At 35.6% G+C, this 14,901-nt stretch overlaps 1 protein-coding gene across 10 annotated transcripts in view; it reads left to right on the forward strand.

The window, feature by feature from the left end:
- PMS1 (PMS1 homolog 1, mismatch repair system component) overlaps positions 1-14,901 on the forward strand; it is a 109,791-nt gene that overhangs the window by 66,127 nt on the left and 28,763 nt on the right. For all 10 annotated transcript variants that reach the window (XR_005985037.1, XR_005985036.1, XM_041737365.1 and 7 more), the window contains one exon: positions 13,921-14,037. Coding sequence is in view for 8 of the 10 variants with exons in the window: in XM_041737365.1 (XP_041593299.1) it covers positions 13,921-14,037 (117 nt within the window). In the remaining 2 variants the exon portion in view is untranslated. Of the gene's footprint in view, positions 1-13,920; positions 14,038-14,901 lie in introns of those variants that run through there.

A 14,901-nucleotide genomic window follows, 5' to 3' on the forward strand; every position in this document is an offset into this window, starting at 1 on the left:
GAGGCAATTAAGTCAATTTAGGTGAATCAGGAGTAGAGGAAGATAGTGAAAAATAATTTGAGATTAGATTATAAAGGGTCTCGAATGCTAAGCTGAATCATTTTTGTTTTCCTTTTTTCATAGAAAATTAGAAGTAGAGGGGTTCCTGGGTGGCTCAGTCAGTTAAGCATCTTCCTTCGACTCAGGTCATGATTCTGGGATGGAGCCCCGTATGGAGCCCGACTGGGGCTCCCTGCATGGCAGGGAACGTGCCTCTCCCTCTTCCTCTGCTCCTCCCCCTGCTTGTGCTCTCTTGCTCGCTCTCTTTCTCTCTCTCAAATAAATATTCTTTAAAAAAAAAAAAGAAAGAAAGTTGAGAGTAGAGAAGTGACTTGATCAAGTAAACTAACAATTAATTTGGGAGTAGTGTGCACAGAATAATTCTAGGAGAGCTTTTAAGCCATAACAAAAGTCCAGGCACTGAATTAGGATAAATACATTGGACATAGGAAGCAGAGTGTGTCTGTGATAGATCCTATGAGGAAGAATCAATGAAACTGGTTGACTGTGTGGAAAATGAATAGAAAAGATTTGAGGGGGCAGCCCCAGTGGCTCAGCGGTTTAGTGCTGCCTTCAGCCCAGAGCATGATCCTGGAGACACGTGATCGAGTCCCATGTCGGGCTCCCTGCATGGAGCCTGCTTCTCCCTCTGCCTATGTCTCTGTCTCTGTCTCTCTCTCTCTCTGAATAAATAAGTAAAATCTTAAAAAAAAAAAAAAAAAAGAAAAGAAAAGATTTGAGGATACCTGATTAATTTACAGGCTGTTAGGAAAATGGTAAGACAACATCCCTTTTTTATCCCTGGATGAGTGTATCTGACTTTCACTTTTAACATGTATTTACCTTCATGTGTAATACTCTGACATAATTTTGATTTCACTCTAAAAAAAAAAAAAACTAATATAATATAATTGAACCAGAATTGAAGTTTTAAAGTGAAGTTATTGTTACCTCATCCACAGAGGTTTTGTTAACCAGTCAATGAAGAAAGAAAAGCTAATCATTTTTAGGCTGGTTATTACTTGTAAGCCTTAAATTAAGACTTACTGCTTGTTTTCTAAAAGGAGGCACAAAATTAGAAAAATATTATTATTGGGACATTTATCCTAATATAATAGGATCCATGGGAAGAGAAAGACCATCAGGAAGTACCAGGAAACCAGCTGATGGGAGTGTTGGAAGCTCAGAATCTGTAGATTTGGTTTTCTTTTCTTTTCTTTTTTTCTTTTCTTTTCTTTTCTTTTCTTTTCTTTTCTTTTCTTTTCTTTTCTTTTCTTTTCTTTTCTTTTCTTTTCTTTTCTTTTCTTTTCTTCTTTCTAAACATTATTTTGTTAAGAACACTTAACCTGAGAGCTGCCCTCTTAATGTTTTGGGTGTACAATGCAGTATTGTTGACTAGAGGTACAGTGTTGTACAGCAGATCTCTAGAAAGAACTTCTTAAATTGTTCTTACCTGAAATTTGATGCCCATTCTTTTTTCCTCCTCGCCAGCGCCCCCCCCATAACTACCATCACAATTCTTGATTCTATGAATTTAACTGTTTTAAGTACCTCATATAAATGGACTCCTGTAGTATTTGTCTTTCTGTGACTGGCTTATTTCAACTGGCATAGTATCTTCAAGATTTATCCATGTTGCTCATACATTGTAGAATTTCCTTCTTTTTTAAGGCTGAATCATATTCTATCAGATGTATATACTGTATTTTCTTTAACCATTGATCCATCAGTGGACATTTAAGTTGTTCCCACATCTTGGCTATAGTGCTGCAGTGAACCTGAGAGTGCTAATATTAATATCTTTCAGACCTTGCTTTCAGCTCCTTTGAATAAATACTCTGGCATGAGATTGGATTGCTAGATCATATGGTAGTTCTATTTTTAATATTTTGAGGTACATTCATACTATTTCCATAATATTTGCATTCCCATAAATAGTATACAAGGGTTCCAATTTCTCTACATCTTTCCCAATGTAAAAAAGACAAAAGTTTGTCTTTTTTTTTTTTTTATAATAGCCATTCTTACAAGTGTGAGGTGGTATTCTCAGTGTGGTTTTGATGTGCATTCACCTGATGATTAGTGAGATTAAGCAATTTTTCATATATCTGTTGGCCATTTGTATTTTCTTCTTTGGAGAAATGTCTGTCAAGTTCTTAGCCATTTTTTAGTTCTGTTATTAGTGTTTTAAATACTGAGTTGTTGGGACACCTGGGTGGCTCAGCAGTTAAGCGTCTGCCTTTGGCTCAGGTTGTGATCCCAGGGTTCCAGGATCGAGTTCCGCATTGGATTCCCTGCATGGAGCCTGCTTCTCCTTCTGCCTGTGTCTCTCTCTCTGTTTCTGTGTGTGCGTGTCTCTCATGAATAAATAAAATCTTTAAATACATACTTACATACATACATACTGAGTTGTAGGAATGCCTTATATACTTTGCAATGGATCATTAGATACATGGTTTGCACATATTTTCTACCATTTCATTCGTTGCCTTTTCATCTGTTGAGATAGCTTCCTTAGCTGTGAGGAAGGATTTTTAGTGCTGATGTAGTCCCTCTTGTCTGTTTTTCTTATGTTGCTTGTGCAAAAATTTTGGTTTGTTATCAGAGAAATTGCCAAGATTGGTGTCAATGACGCTTTTCTCCCATCTTCTCTTTTAGGAGTTTTACAGCTTTAGATCTTATATATAAATCTTTCATCCATTTTAAATTGATTTCTGTGTATGATGTAAGGTAAGGGTCCAGTTTCATTTTTTTGTATATGGATATTGTTTTCCCAACACTTATTAAAGAGGCTCTTCTTTACCCATTGTGTATTCTTGATGCCCTTGTCAGACATTAGTTGTTGACCGTATATGTGTGGATTTATTTCTGTACTCTCTAGTCTTTTCCATTATCCTTTGTATTTGTCTTTATGCCAATACCATACTATTTGCTTACTGTAGCTTTGTAATATATTTTGAAACTTTGTAATATATTTTGAAAACCAGTTTTGTTCTTTATCTCTGGATTGATTTGGCTCTTTGGTGGCTCCATGAATTTTAGTGTGTTTTTCTTTCTGTAAAGAATGTCATTATGATTTTTGGTGGAATTATATTGAATTTGTAGATTGCTTTGGGTAGTATGGACATTTTAACAATATTAAATCTCCTTTTTTTAATATTAAATCTTCTGACCCATAAACATAGGATGCCTTCCCATTTGTCATCTTTAATTTCTTTCATCAGTGTTTTGTAGTTTTCAGTGTACAAGTCTTTCACCTCTTTAGTTAAATTTATTGCCAAGTATTTTGTTTTATTTTATTTTTTGGTGTTCCTGTAAATGGAATTGTTTTTCTAATTGTTTTTCTCAGCTCATTGTTAGTGTATAGACACAGCTGTTTTTTGTATTTTGATTTTTTTTTTAAAGATCTTATTTATTTATTCATGAGAGGCAGAGACACAGGCAGAGGGAGAAGCAGGCTCCATGCGGGAGACCGATGTGGGACTCGATCCCAGGACCCTAGGGGTCACCCCCTGGGCTGAAGGCAGGTGCTAAACTGTTGAGCCACCCAGGGATCCCCTTGTATGTTGATTTTTGTATCCTACGACCTTACTGAATTTCTAAGCTCTAACAGTTTTTGAATGGAGTTCTCAGGGTTTTCCTCATTTATAGGATCATGTCATCTGCAAACAGGGACAATTTTGCATCTTCCTTTCTGATTTGGATACCTTTTATTTCTTTCTCTTGCCTAATTCCTTTAGCTAGAACTTTCAGTTTTGTGATGAATGGAAGTGGCAAGAATAGGTGTCCATGTCTTACTCTTGATCTTAAAGAAAATGCTTTTCAGTTGAGCATGATGGTTATAATGGAGTTTTAATAGATGACTTTTATTATGTGGTGTTACTTTCCTTCTATTCCTTTATTGTTTTTAATCATGAAAAGTGTTGAATTTTGTCAAATGCTTTTTCTGCACCTTTTGAGACAATCATGTGATTTTTATCCTTTATTTTGTTAATATAGTATATTCCCTTAATTGAAATCCATATGTTGAACTGCCCTTGCACCCTAGAGATGAATCCCATTAGTGTGTGATTTGTTTAATACTTGTTGGATTCAGTTTCTAGTGTTCTATTGAGGATTTTTGTATCTGTATTCATCAGGGATATTGGCCTGTACTTTTCTTTCTTCACAGTGTTCTTGTCTAGCTTTGGTATCAGGGTAATGCTGGAATCGTAAAATGAGTTTTGAAGCATTTCTTCTTTCAGTTTTTTTGGAAGAGTTGGGGAAGGATTTGTGTTAAGTCTTAGTTAAATGTTTAGTAGAATTCCCCAGTGAAGCCATCTGGTCCTAGGCTTTCTTAGTTGAAAGGTTTTTGATTATTGATTCAATCTCTATACTAGTTGTAACAATCTGTTCATACTTACTCGTTCTTCATAGAGGTTTGGTAGGTTGTATGTTTCTAGGAGTTGAGCCCTCTCAGTTATCCTGTTTGTTGGCTTGTAATTGTTCATATAGTCTCTCATGATTTTTTCCCCCCTGTGGTATTAGTTGAAATATCACATCATTTCTAATTTAATTTGGGTCTTTTTTTTCTTATTCTAGCCAAAAATTTGCCAATTTTGTTTCTCTTCAAAAAAACAAGTCTTAGGGATCCCTGGGTGGCGCAGCTGTTTGGCGCCTGCCTTTGGCCCGGGGCGCGATCCTGGAGACCCGGGATCGAATCCCACGTCGGGCTCCCGGTGCATGGAGCCTGCTTCTCCCTCTGCGTGTGTCTCTGCCTCTCTCTCTCTCTCACTGTGTGCCTATCATAAATAAATTAAAAAATTAAAAAAAAAACAAAACAAGTCTTAGGGTTTTTTTTTTTCCTGTTGTTTTTATGTTTTCTGTTTTATTTTGCTCTGCTCTAATCTTTATTTCCTTCCTTCTGCTAGCTTTAGCCTTAGTTTGTTGTTTTTCTAGCCCGTTGAGGTATATATTAGGTTGTTTATTTGACATCTTTTTAAATGTAGGCATTATTGTTATGGATAAACTGTACTGCTTATGCTGTATCCTGTAAGTTTTGGTATGTTGTGTTTTTGTTTATTTCAGGTATTTTCTAATATTCTTTTTGTTTCAAGACAAAAACACTGTCTCTGGGTTGTTTAAGAGTGTGTTATTTAATTTCTCCATACTGTGAATTTTTTCCACTTTTCTTCATACTGATTTCTAGTTTCATTCCACTGTGGTTAGAAAAATTCTTTGGTATGTTTCAGTCTGCTTAAATTGAAGACTTGTTTTGTCTTAACACTTGGTCTGTCCTGGAAAAGGATCTGTATGAGTTTGAAAAGAATATGTATTCTGCTGCTGTTGGGTGGATTGTTCTGTACATGCCTGTCCATCTGTAGTGTTGTTCAAGTCCTCTATTTCCTTATTAATTGATCTTCGGTCTGGATTTTCTGTCCATTATTTCTCTGAAAAGAGAACTAGAGAACCATGTGGAGGATGGAGTTGCATTTCAGGAGAGATGGTTGAGGTAGCTTCATTTAGAAGTATGAACAAATTTGGAAAAGAAAAATCTCATGAAAAACAAAATTAAGAGGTAAAGTGATCTTCTTCAGTGGGAGAACAAAGAGGAAGAGCCAAAATGAGATAGTGCTATAAAGCAGTAGTAGCTTGATTTGCACATAACCTTTTCTGTAAAGTTAAGTATGGGTGGAAGTAATGATTGCTTCAGGGTTCTAAGATGAAAGAGCTTATCAGAAAGGCCAGCCTGAAGGGTTTTCTGTAAACAATATTGAGAAGTATGGATATTCTGGAGGCAGTTATTAAATGCATCTTGGGTTCAAAAGGTTTTTCAGTGGAGGAAGCCTTAGAAATTAGTTTTTGAGAAAGATTAGTTGGGCAGAGGCATTCAAAAGCCATGCAAGATCAAAGAGTCCTCAGAGGTCAGAGAAAGCCAGTATATAAAAATAGAAAATGAGGCTGGATAGGTGCTTAGGTCTAGATTCTAAAGGACTTTGTTGTATACCTTATATGGGAGTGTGGACTTCTTGCCATGTGGCCAAAGGACGTAAGTAGTTTCTTGTTGGAGGAGGTAATCAAGAGTATGACCTCCTGTTGACCCTTGAGCTGGACCCTGAACAATCAGTAGCTCCTCAGTGGGCCCCTCCCGTTCCACCTTCCCCCAATGCCTGCCTTGCCTACCATACCCATAATGGGAGCTATTCCAAGGACATAGCCTTAAGAGAGTAAAGTGTTGTTGAGACCATATGGACATTGTATGAGACAACCCAGTTAAGGCTTTATACAGACGTTTTAAATTCGGGAGGGTAGGTGCATAGATCTACATGTCTTGCAGCCACCCAAAACCAGCCTCATGAGTCTCCTTGCTTATTAAAACCATTACCTACCAATCTGGGGCGGGCTACCTCTGTCTTTAGGATCTCTTCCTGCCTTCTGCTTACAGGGGCCGGTTTGATGTTATACTGAGGAAGCTCCTAAGGAGGTTGTGAACGAACACTTAGGAAACTAAAATAAGATAATTCTCATTGCAGTTGGAGGATGGGCCAAATTATGTTTAGTGATTATATAAGAGAGGTAGCTGGTTCAGTACTCAAGACAGTTGCAAAGCATGGAGAAAGAGGGTCTAGCAAGAAAAACATTTCTGATAAAATTAATCCAATCTTGGAAATAATCTTACTTGTTTTAAAGACCACAAGGAGTAATCTACAATCTCCTTTTGAAAGTTTGATAAAAATTAACTTTATGTTTTTAAGTTTTTATTTAAGTTTTAAAATAAACCCTACCTTTACGGGGTTCAAAAACCAAAAAGTATGAAAAGATACGGTGAAAAAATTACTCTCATTTTTGTCTCTTATCTGCCTACCTCCTGTAAGCCTCCCTGCCCGTTGGTGAAATTACTTGTTACTAATTTCTTTATAATCTTCAGGAAAACTAGTTTTGTATACTCTATTTCAAAAACTGAATATAAAATAAGAGATACTTGAGCTGAGTAAAAGTAGGGATAAGAGATATTAAATTCAGAATTGTGCTGAATAAATTTTACCAAGATAGAATCCTTTTTAAAAGTCTGAATCTGCTTAGCAAGAATCAAATCATATGAATGCTTACGATGTTAATAGAATGTGATATTCTTTTAACAATAGTAATGATATTGTAATGGAAGTAGTGAAAGCTTTTTTAAAGAAATTCAGATGTGAACTTACTAGTATATCTGTGCATATAATTTGTATGAAAGTTTGATTGCACTCTAGGCCAATATATATACTTTTTTATTACATATTCTAGGAGTCACCTGTGCTCAGGCAGTCTTAGTAGCACTGCGCTTTTTAATTAATTGTGTATCATCTTGTGCGACCTCCTCTTTCCTGCTATCACAAATTGCCTTCACGATTGAGGTTTACTAATTTAATACTGAGTATTGTCATCTAATCATTTCCTTCAAATAGTATATGTCAATGAAATAGGAAGAGTGGCAAGATATATTTGGCTAATGTCAATCAATTACTTGATGTGCATGTAATAATATATTTTTTATTGAGGTGTTTTTGCACTGTCATCATACTGACTATCATTATACTGACTAGAGTCAGATTCTTACTTGGCACATCCAGATGCTCCAACTTTGTGTGACCTAGATAGAAAACATATGGGAGTATGTGTGTGTATTTTTAGCACATGTTAAGCTTTTCAGCCTTGGGGCAAAATATATGCAAAACTTTAGGAAGTGGAAAGAAAATATCTGTTTTAGAAAATAATATAGAATTGATGGAGAAAGCAAACTAGAAACTATTTGCTGAAGTAATAAGTACAGTATTTAAAAATTAAGTTTCTTAAAATAAAGATCCTTAATTTCCACTTTTTAAAAAATTTTAATCCACTGTTTTAATAATGGGTTCTGTTTATGAAAATGAACTTTAATTACCTAAGCAATAGCAAGGATTTAACTTGTTGGCAGACCTCTGTAATCATTTATTGCTGTCCCAACTGCAGCTGATTTAGAAAATGCTCCTAAATTAGTCCCTCAATCTGATGCAGTAATTGCCTACTGTGAAATAATGTTCTAGAACCACTAGCAGTATTTATTTAAAAATGAAATTTCACATTTAATGATTCTCATGTTTGACAGCTTTTTTAGAACCCATTTCTTCAAGTGATCTTTTTATATTTCTGTGCACTAGCTACCCAAGAGGTCAGGCAGTGAAATAACATCTTTGCAGCTGCTAAGATTTATATCTTTAGGCGTTACCTGAGGCAACACTCTAATCTAAAATGTTTACATTAGAACTATCACAGGCTTTGTATCTGTATTCAGTGTAGGAAATTTTGGAATTTTAAAACGTTAGTTTTCTTGAAATATTTTCTTGACTACTTTAAATATATTTACATGTATGTATTAGAGATGTAGCATAGCTGTAAAGAGATAAACTTTTCATGAATAAATTGTTACTATTCAACTGTTAGTTGTTTAAAGTACCTGTGATATGGAAGGTATGAAGCAGGGATACTTCATTCCATACAGTTGCAGATTAATCACAACCTTACCTACTTTCTCTCTTTTGAATATTGTTCCTTAAAACACCAGCTACTAACTGGCTTAAAATAACAGCTGTAATATCAGAAGCCATCATTTCTTTGTCTTTTTACGCTCATACACACGGGAAATGCAAAGATTATATGCTGACAGTTCCTCAAAAAAGAGTTACCATATTACCCAGCAATTCCACTTCCAGGAATATACCCAAGAGAGATGGAAATGTATTTCACACAAAAACCTGTACATAAATGTTCATAGTAGTATCATTCATAATAGCTGAAAAGTGGAAACAACATAATTGAAAAGTATACCCATAAAATGGAATATTACTTAACCATTAAAAAAGGAATAAGATGCTGATACAACATGGATAAGCCTTGAAAATGTTACGTTAGATGAAAGAAACCTTTCACAAAAGACTGTAATGTATGATTTCATTTATATGAAAAACCTAAAGTAGGCAAACTTATAGAGACATAAAGTATATTAGTGGTTGTCTTGAGTGAAGGTGGCAGGGAATGGAGAGTGACTGCTAATGGGTACAGAGTTTCTCTTTGGAATGAGAAAATTGTTCTAAAATTAGTTGTGATGGTTGCATAACCCTGTAAATATACCAAAAACTATTGGCTTGTACACTTAGGATGGACAAACTGTATGGTTTATGAATTATATATCAAGCTATAATATTTTAAAAAATGAAAGAAAAACAAAGGCTGCTTTGGATTTCTTAAAGGAGTAGACAAATACTATAATTTCTAGCACATGTAGTGATATGACAACCAGCAGTCTTAATTTTTAAAAATAGATAGTTTTCAATTCTACTAGGGTTACTGTTTTCCAGAAAAATGTATTCTATAACTGTTCACTCTGTCCACAGATTGTTTATTTGGCCCCATTGGGTACCTGACCCTGTTCTTGATACCAGGGACTCAGTCACATTCCTAATTCTTTTCTTCCTCCCCACTTACAGTTACCAAGTCACATCAAGTCTGTTTCATATCCTTTAGTTTATCCCCGTGCTCGTTCCCTCTTAGCAATATGTTTGATTCTGTTACCTCGTCCAGTGAGTCACAGCCACAGTGGGTTTTTTATTTGAGGGCAAGGGGCAGAGAGAGAGAGAGAGTCTTAAGCCGTCTCTGTGCTGAGCACAGAGTCCAACGTGGGGTTCGGTCTCTGGACCCAGAGATCACGGCCCAAGCCAAAACCAAGAGTTCACACTTAACCACTGTGCCACCCAGGTATCTTTCAGCCACAGTATTAATATTAGTAAAGTACCAGAGCTTGCAAATGTTTTACCTTAAAAAAATTAGAGGAGTAATCTGTAATTGCCACTTTCACTAACTTGCATTTCATTTTGGCTTTTTGTAAGTGGAAGAAGAAGTGGTAGCATTAGAGCGAGTGTGTCAGGAATTACACACAGTCCTCGGTGTCTATGGGATGTTTTGTGAACATGAACTTCGTCCATTTTGCATGTCCTCGGTAAAAGTTGGGAATCTCTACGCTGGATTAATGCAATCACATTTTAAAATATCCATATTGCTTTAGTTTCAGTTCTCACTAACTCATTCTTATAAAAGATCTTTTTTATAAGAATATAGTTGACATGTAACATTAAGTAAATTTAAGGCATATAGCATGTTAATTTGATACATTTATATTGCCATAGTAGCAATAATTAGCATCTCTATCATAATTACCATTTCTTTTTAGTGGTTGGGGTAATTAGGTTGTAGTTTCAGGAAGTTTGATGGTTATTATACAATACTGTTGTTAATATTGACTGTATTGTGCATTAGCTCTCCAGGACTTTCTTTCTCCTCTTTGCAAGTGTGTACCCTTAAACAATATCTGTCCTGCCTCCCTATCTTCTATCCCCTAGTAATGATCGTTTTATTCTCTCATTTTTACAAGTTTATCTTTAGATTCCCCATATGAATGATATCACAGTATTTGTCTTCCTCTGACTCTTTCACATAGCATAATGTCCTTAAAATCCGAGATCTCTTTCTAGCATCCATATCTGATCAGGCATTTTCCCAATTAGCTTTTTCTCCAGTGACTCCGCATTGCATATAAAATAAACTGTAAACTTCTTACAATACGATCGGTTATTCTTGATCTTGCTCCTGTCTGTCCAGCCTCATTGCCAGCAGCGCATATTCTCTGTGCTTCCATGCCTTTGCATGTGCCCTTCCGTCCTGTCGGCACTGCCTGTCCTAGGAGTTGTAGGCGGCAGACTCCTTTCAGTTCTCACTGCACAGGCAGTCACCATGTGACATAGACTGAGTTTTCTACTACAGTGCCTCCACTGTGTTTTGTAATAGTGTTCAGCTCTTGGTTTTGCCTTGGGTCATAAGATCAAGCCCCACTTTGGGCTCCGCACTCAGCGTGGAGCCTGCTTGGGATTCCCTCTTCCTCTGCCTGTCCTCCTGCTCATCCTCTCTCTCTCTTTCAAATAAATAAATCTTAAAAAAAAAAAAAGAAGAAGAAGAAGAAATATATGCATTGAACCTAGACCTCAATTTTTTCATTGTTTATAATTTATTTTTATACATTGATTTCTTCATGTACTTTATATATTCTTTTCTAATTCAGATCACTTTGAAAGCAATACATAATAGTGAAAAGGTGAAATTTAGGATCAAACAACAGTACCTAAATTGTTTTCCTAATTCTGTCATTTTTGCTGTGTACTTTGGGCCTAATTACTGCACATCTGTATTTATGTGCATATTAATGAGTGAAAATTATTGGAAATTTAGAAATCGCTAGGTATAACAATCTGTATAATAAGATTAAGTTTAGTACTGACACTGCGCTCAAAAATATTTTGATTTTAGGATGCTAGGCTAGTAGTTCCCAATCTTTTTAGACTTCTGTTTTTCTGGTGTAGTTTCTTTGATTTGGGGACCCCAATTATTTATTTATCTTTATTTTTTTATTTTTTATTTATTTTTATTTTTTGATTTTCTTTCCTTTATTTGTTAAAAAATAGATTTTTATGGAAATAGTTCTAGGAAATATATTTATCTTTATTTTAAATGAATAGATTAAAAATAATTTTGGTTTGAGAATGCATTAGTACCCTCAAGTTAGTTGGAGAGTAGAGAGTATATCACATGGCCATGGAAGGTAACCATACATGAAAATGCATTTGTCTTTGAGAATTCCCAGTTAGGGTCTGGTGTTGGTTTTGACTTAATTACTGTCTTTGACTAGAGATGGGAGAGATGTTAGCAGAGTAAAAATATAGTGAGTTTGGAGCCAAAAAAGTTGGGCTCTTTTTTTTTTTTTTTTAAAGTTGGGCTCTTAATTATGGTTTCCTGACCTACTTAGTTTCTCTGGGTAGGTCAGTCTGTCTGAGCTTCAGTTTTTTTCTTTATAATGAGATAATAGAACTTATGTGAAATAGTTGTGAAAATTAACAGTAGTTTCTAGAATACTAGTGCCAAGTAAATTCCTCATAAATCATAAGTCCTATTTGACTAGTATTAATAAAACCCTGAGAATAGGTAAAAGGTTTTCCTGTTACACTAAATATCATGTAGTTTGTCTTGTTCAGTAGTTGTTGTATTGCATCTGTTTTCCCAAGCAGGTTCGTCTTTAAGATTGTAAAAACAAAGTGGTTTACAGATGATACACTTCAACATGCAGAGTCATTGCTAATTGCCATATCCAGAAGGCCGTTTCCCTTCACTTCTATCCTTCAGCATGCCAATTAGAGGACAACATGAATCCATTTACTTCACCTTTCTTTGTTTTTATATATAATATTGTTAGTACTTCAAACTGCTTATATAGGTTCCTGGTCATGTCAAAGGAGCTCATTTGGCCAGAATCCTTTAGTCTAGTCTGGTCTAGTCATAGTCTCTCTCTCTCACCTTCTTTACAATCAGATTTTTTTTTAATTTTTATTTATTATTTATGATAGTCACACAGAGAGAGAGAGAGAGAGAGAGAGGCAGAGGCACAGACAGAGGGAGAAGCAGGCTCCATGCACCGGGAGCCCGATGAGGGATTTGATCCCGGGTCTCCAGGATCGCGCCCTGGGCCAAAGGCAGGCGCCAAACCTCTGCGCCACCCATGGATCCCACAATCAGATATTCAAATCACTGTGCTTTCACTCAAAACAAATAACTTTTCTACATTACAAGGAAAAAAAATAAAGGAACATTCTTAACCTCTAGCCATTGAATCTACAAACCTACTTGTTTATACACCCATCTTCTTCACTACTTTTGATTCAAGTGTGTCATTTGAGACCCACCCTTGATCCACAGTTGCCTCTGGTTATTGCTCTATCTGCTTTTACTTCACAGTGAACCTTCTGAAATGCTATCTAGGTTCAGATTTTTTATGTTCTTCCTATAATTACTATTCAGTCATTAAAATTTGGCTTCGTTTGCTCTCCTTGCCTAGAACTGCTCACATCCTTCTGATTGCTAAGTCTTACTCTGGCAACATTGCTGTTCATACCTTGGTCTCTTGACATTAGTCATATATGACTACTTTCTTAAAAGTTTTTCTTGTTCTCTGCACCAGAGTGTCCTATAGCTCTAACTGCCTCTGTGACTGCCACTCCTTTTCAGTCTCTTCTTCTTCTGCAGATCCCTTGAATATTGATGTTTTCTCCTGGTCCTTTACACATTTTTCTCAGGATTTAGGAGGTGCCAGGTGAATATTTGTTGAATGAACAAATTATGTCTATATTGATGATTTCTCAAGAGATTTGACTATAATTGCATCTTGTTACCTGAACAAATTGCAGTGTATCATGCCTGATGGTGCACTTCACAAACTTTGGTCCAGTCTCTCTTTACCATGATTCTCTTAAACTACCCTAACTATATATTTCCAGTGAAAGAAATCCAAGCTCATTCAACCTTTATGTATATGAGGTTCAGTTAGTATTTTTTACTAACTTTTTATATCAGTTCAACTATTAACAGAAATCGTATAGCTTAGTTGTCCATCCTCAATAAAATTGTAATACCTTACTTAAAGTAACAATTTAATTTAAATATGCCCTGAAGGATATGCTCTATAAAGTCTAGGATTGGGCACTGTCCTTTCTGTTTGCCTAAACCATATGTTTTCATCTTTTAACAACTCTGGGAGATAAATATTCTTAGTCATCTTGTAGAGAGGAGAAAACTGAGGTTAGGGGGAAGTTAAATAAATTTTATACTATAACATGGATAGTCACTAAAACTCAGAGGCTGACTTTATAGCCCGTGCATCTTTTCTAAGTGATACTGAAAATACAAGCTGGGGATGAATGCTAAATATAGAAATCAATTGGACAGGTACTAAAGTTTAGTAAATCTAAAGTGTGATAAAAGCTACCTGTATCTTTTTGTCCCTAGGCAGTTATCTGGCAGAAGACTAGAGTATCCGATCGTCAGGTGGCTCTCCGGGCTGTTCTGGGGACCGCCGTGATGGGCAACATGGAACCGTTTCAGTACCACCCTGAAGACTCACAGGTACACAACAAAATGCTCTGTAGTGATTCTGGTTTACCAATGAAACTGTCAAACTATTTTTCTTTTGTGGGATTGAGGTGGCAAGAAGTTTTTCTTATAACATTTTAATTAAATATATGTATAGGGCTGAAAAAGAAAACATGTAAATAAAGAGTTGAACTCTTTTACCTTTGTTTTCCCTCTCCCATTCTAAATATATTTTCCAGCTTCCTTTTCTTGATCTCTCAGCTTCAGACAGTGCTTCTTGAGTTCCTATAATGCTAGATGAGGTTAAGAGCATGCCTACCCTTTTACTTGCTCTTCCTTCTCTCGATAGTGTCAGTTGTACTGTAAGTTATCAAGCTTAATAACTTTTCTTTTATAACCATTTTTAAGTCTTCCATCTTTTGTTTGAAAATTGATTATAAAAGTTGAAAACTTACATGGAGTATATTCTATGACTACAAATAATTTTAATTGCAAGCTAAGTATTGTGCTAGGATTACATTTCCTAAGAAACCATATTATGTGTCCATGCCATACAAATGAGAATATTTCTATTGTTCCAATTAAATGGAATCTACTTTCTTGTTCTCCTGTCAATTGTGCAAAGTTTGTCATATTTTTATTTGCTTTATATATGGACTATCTTACAAAGTTTTTGCTTTTTCTGGGGTTCCCTAGGTTTTGGGTTTTTTGTTTTTTCCTTTTTAAGTGAATACATTTTCTTCATCATGTCAGCAGTAAAACCTAGCTCTTTTACTTACTCTAGTTACAGCTGGTAATTCATTCTGTTCCATTTTCTTTTTCTCAAGGGGAAGGGGGTAAGGGAACGGGGGTAACTGGGTAACAGACATTAAGGAAGGTATGTGATGTAATGTTCCA

The sequence above is a fragment of the Vulpes lagopus genome, chromosome 22, assembly GCF_018345385.1.
Source record: "Vulpes lagopus strain Blue_001 chromosome 22, ASM1834538v1, whole genome shotgun sequence".
Classification (NCBI taxonomy): domain Eukaryota; kingdom Metazoa; phylum Chordata; class Mammalia; order Carnivora; family Canidae; genus Vulpes; species Vulpes lagopus.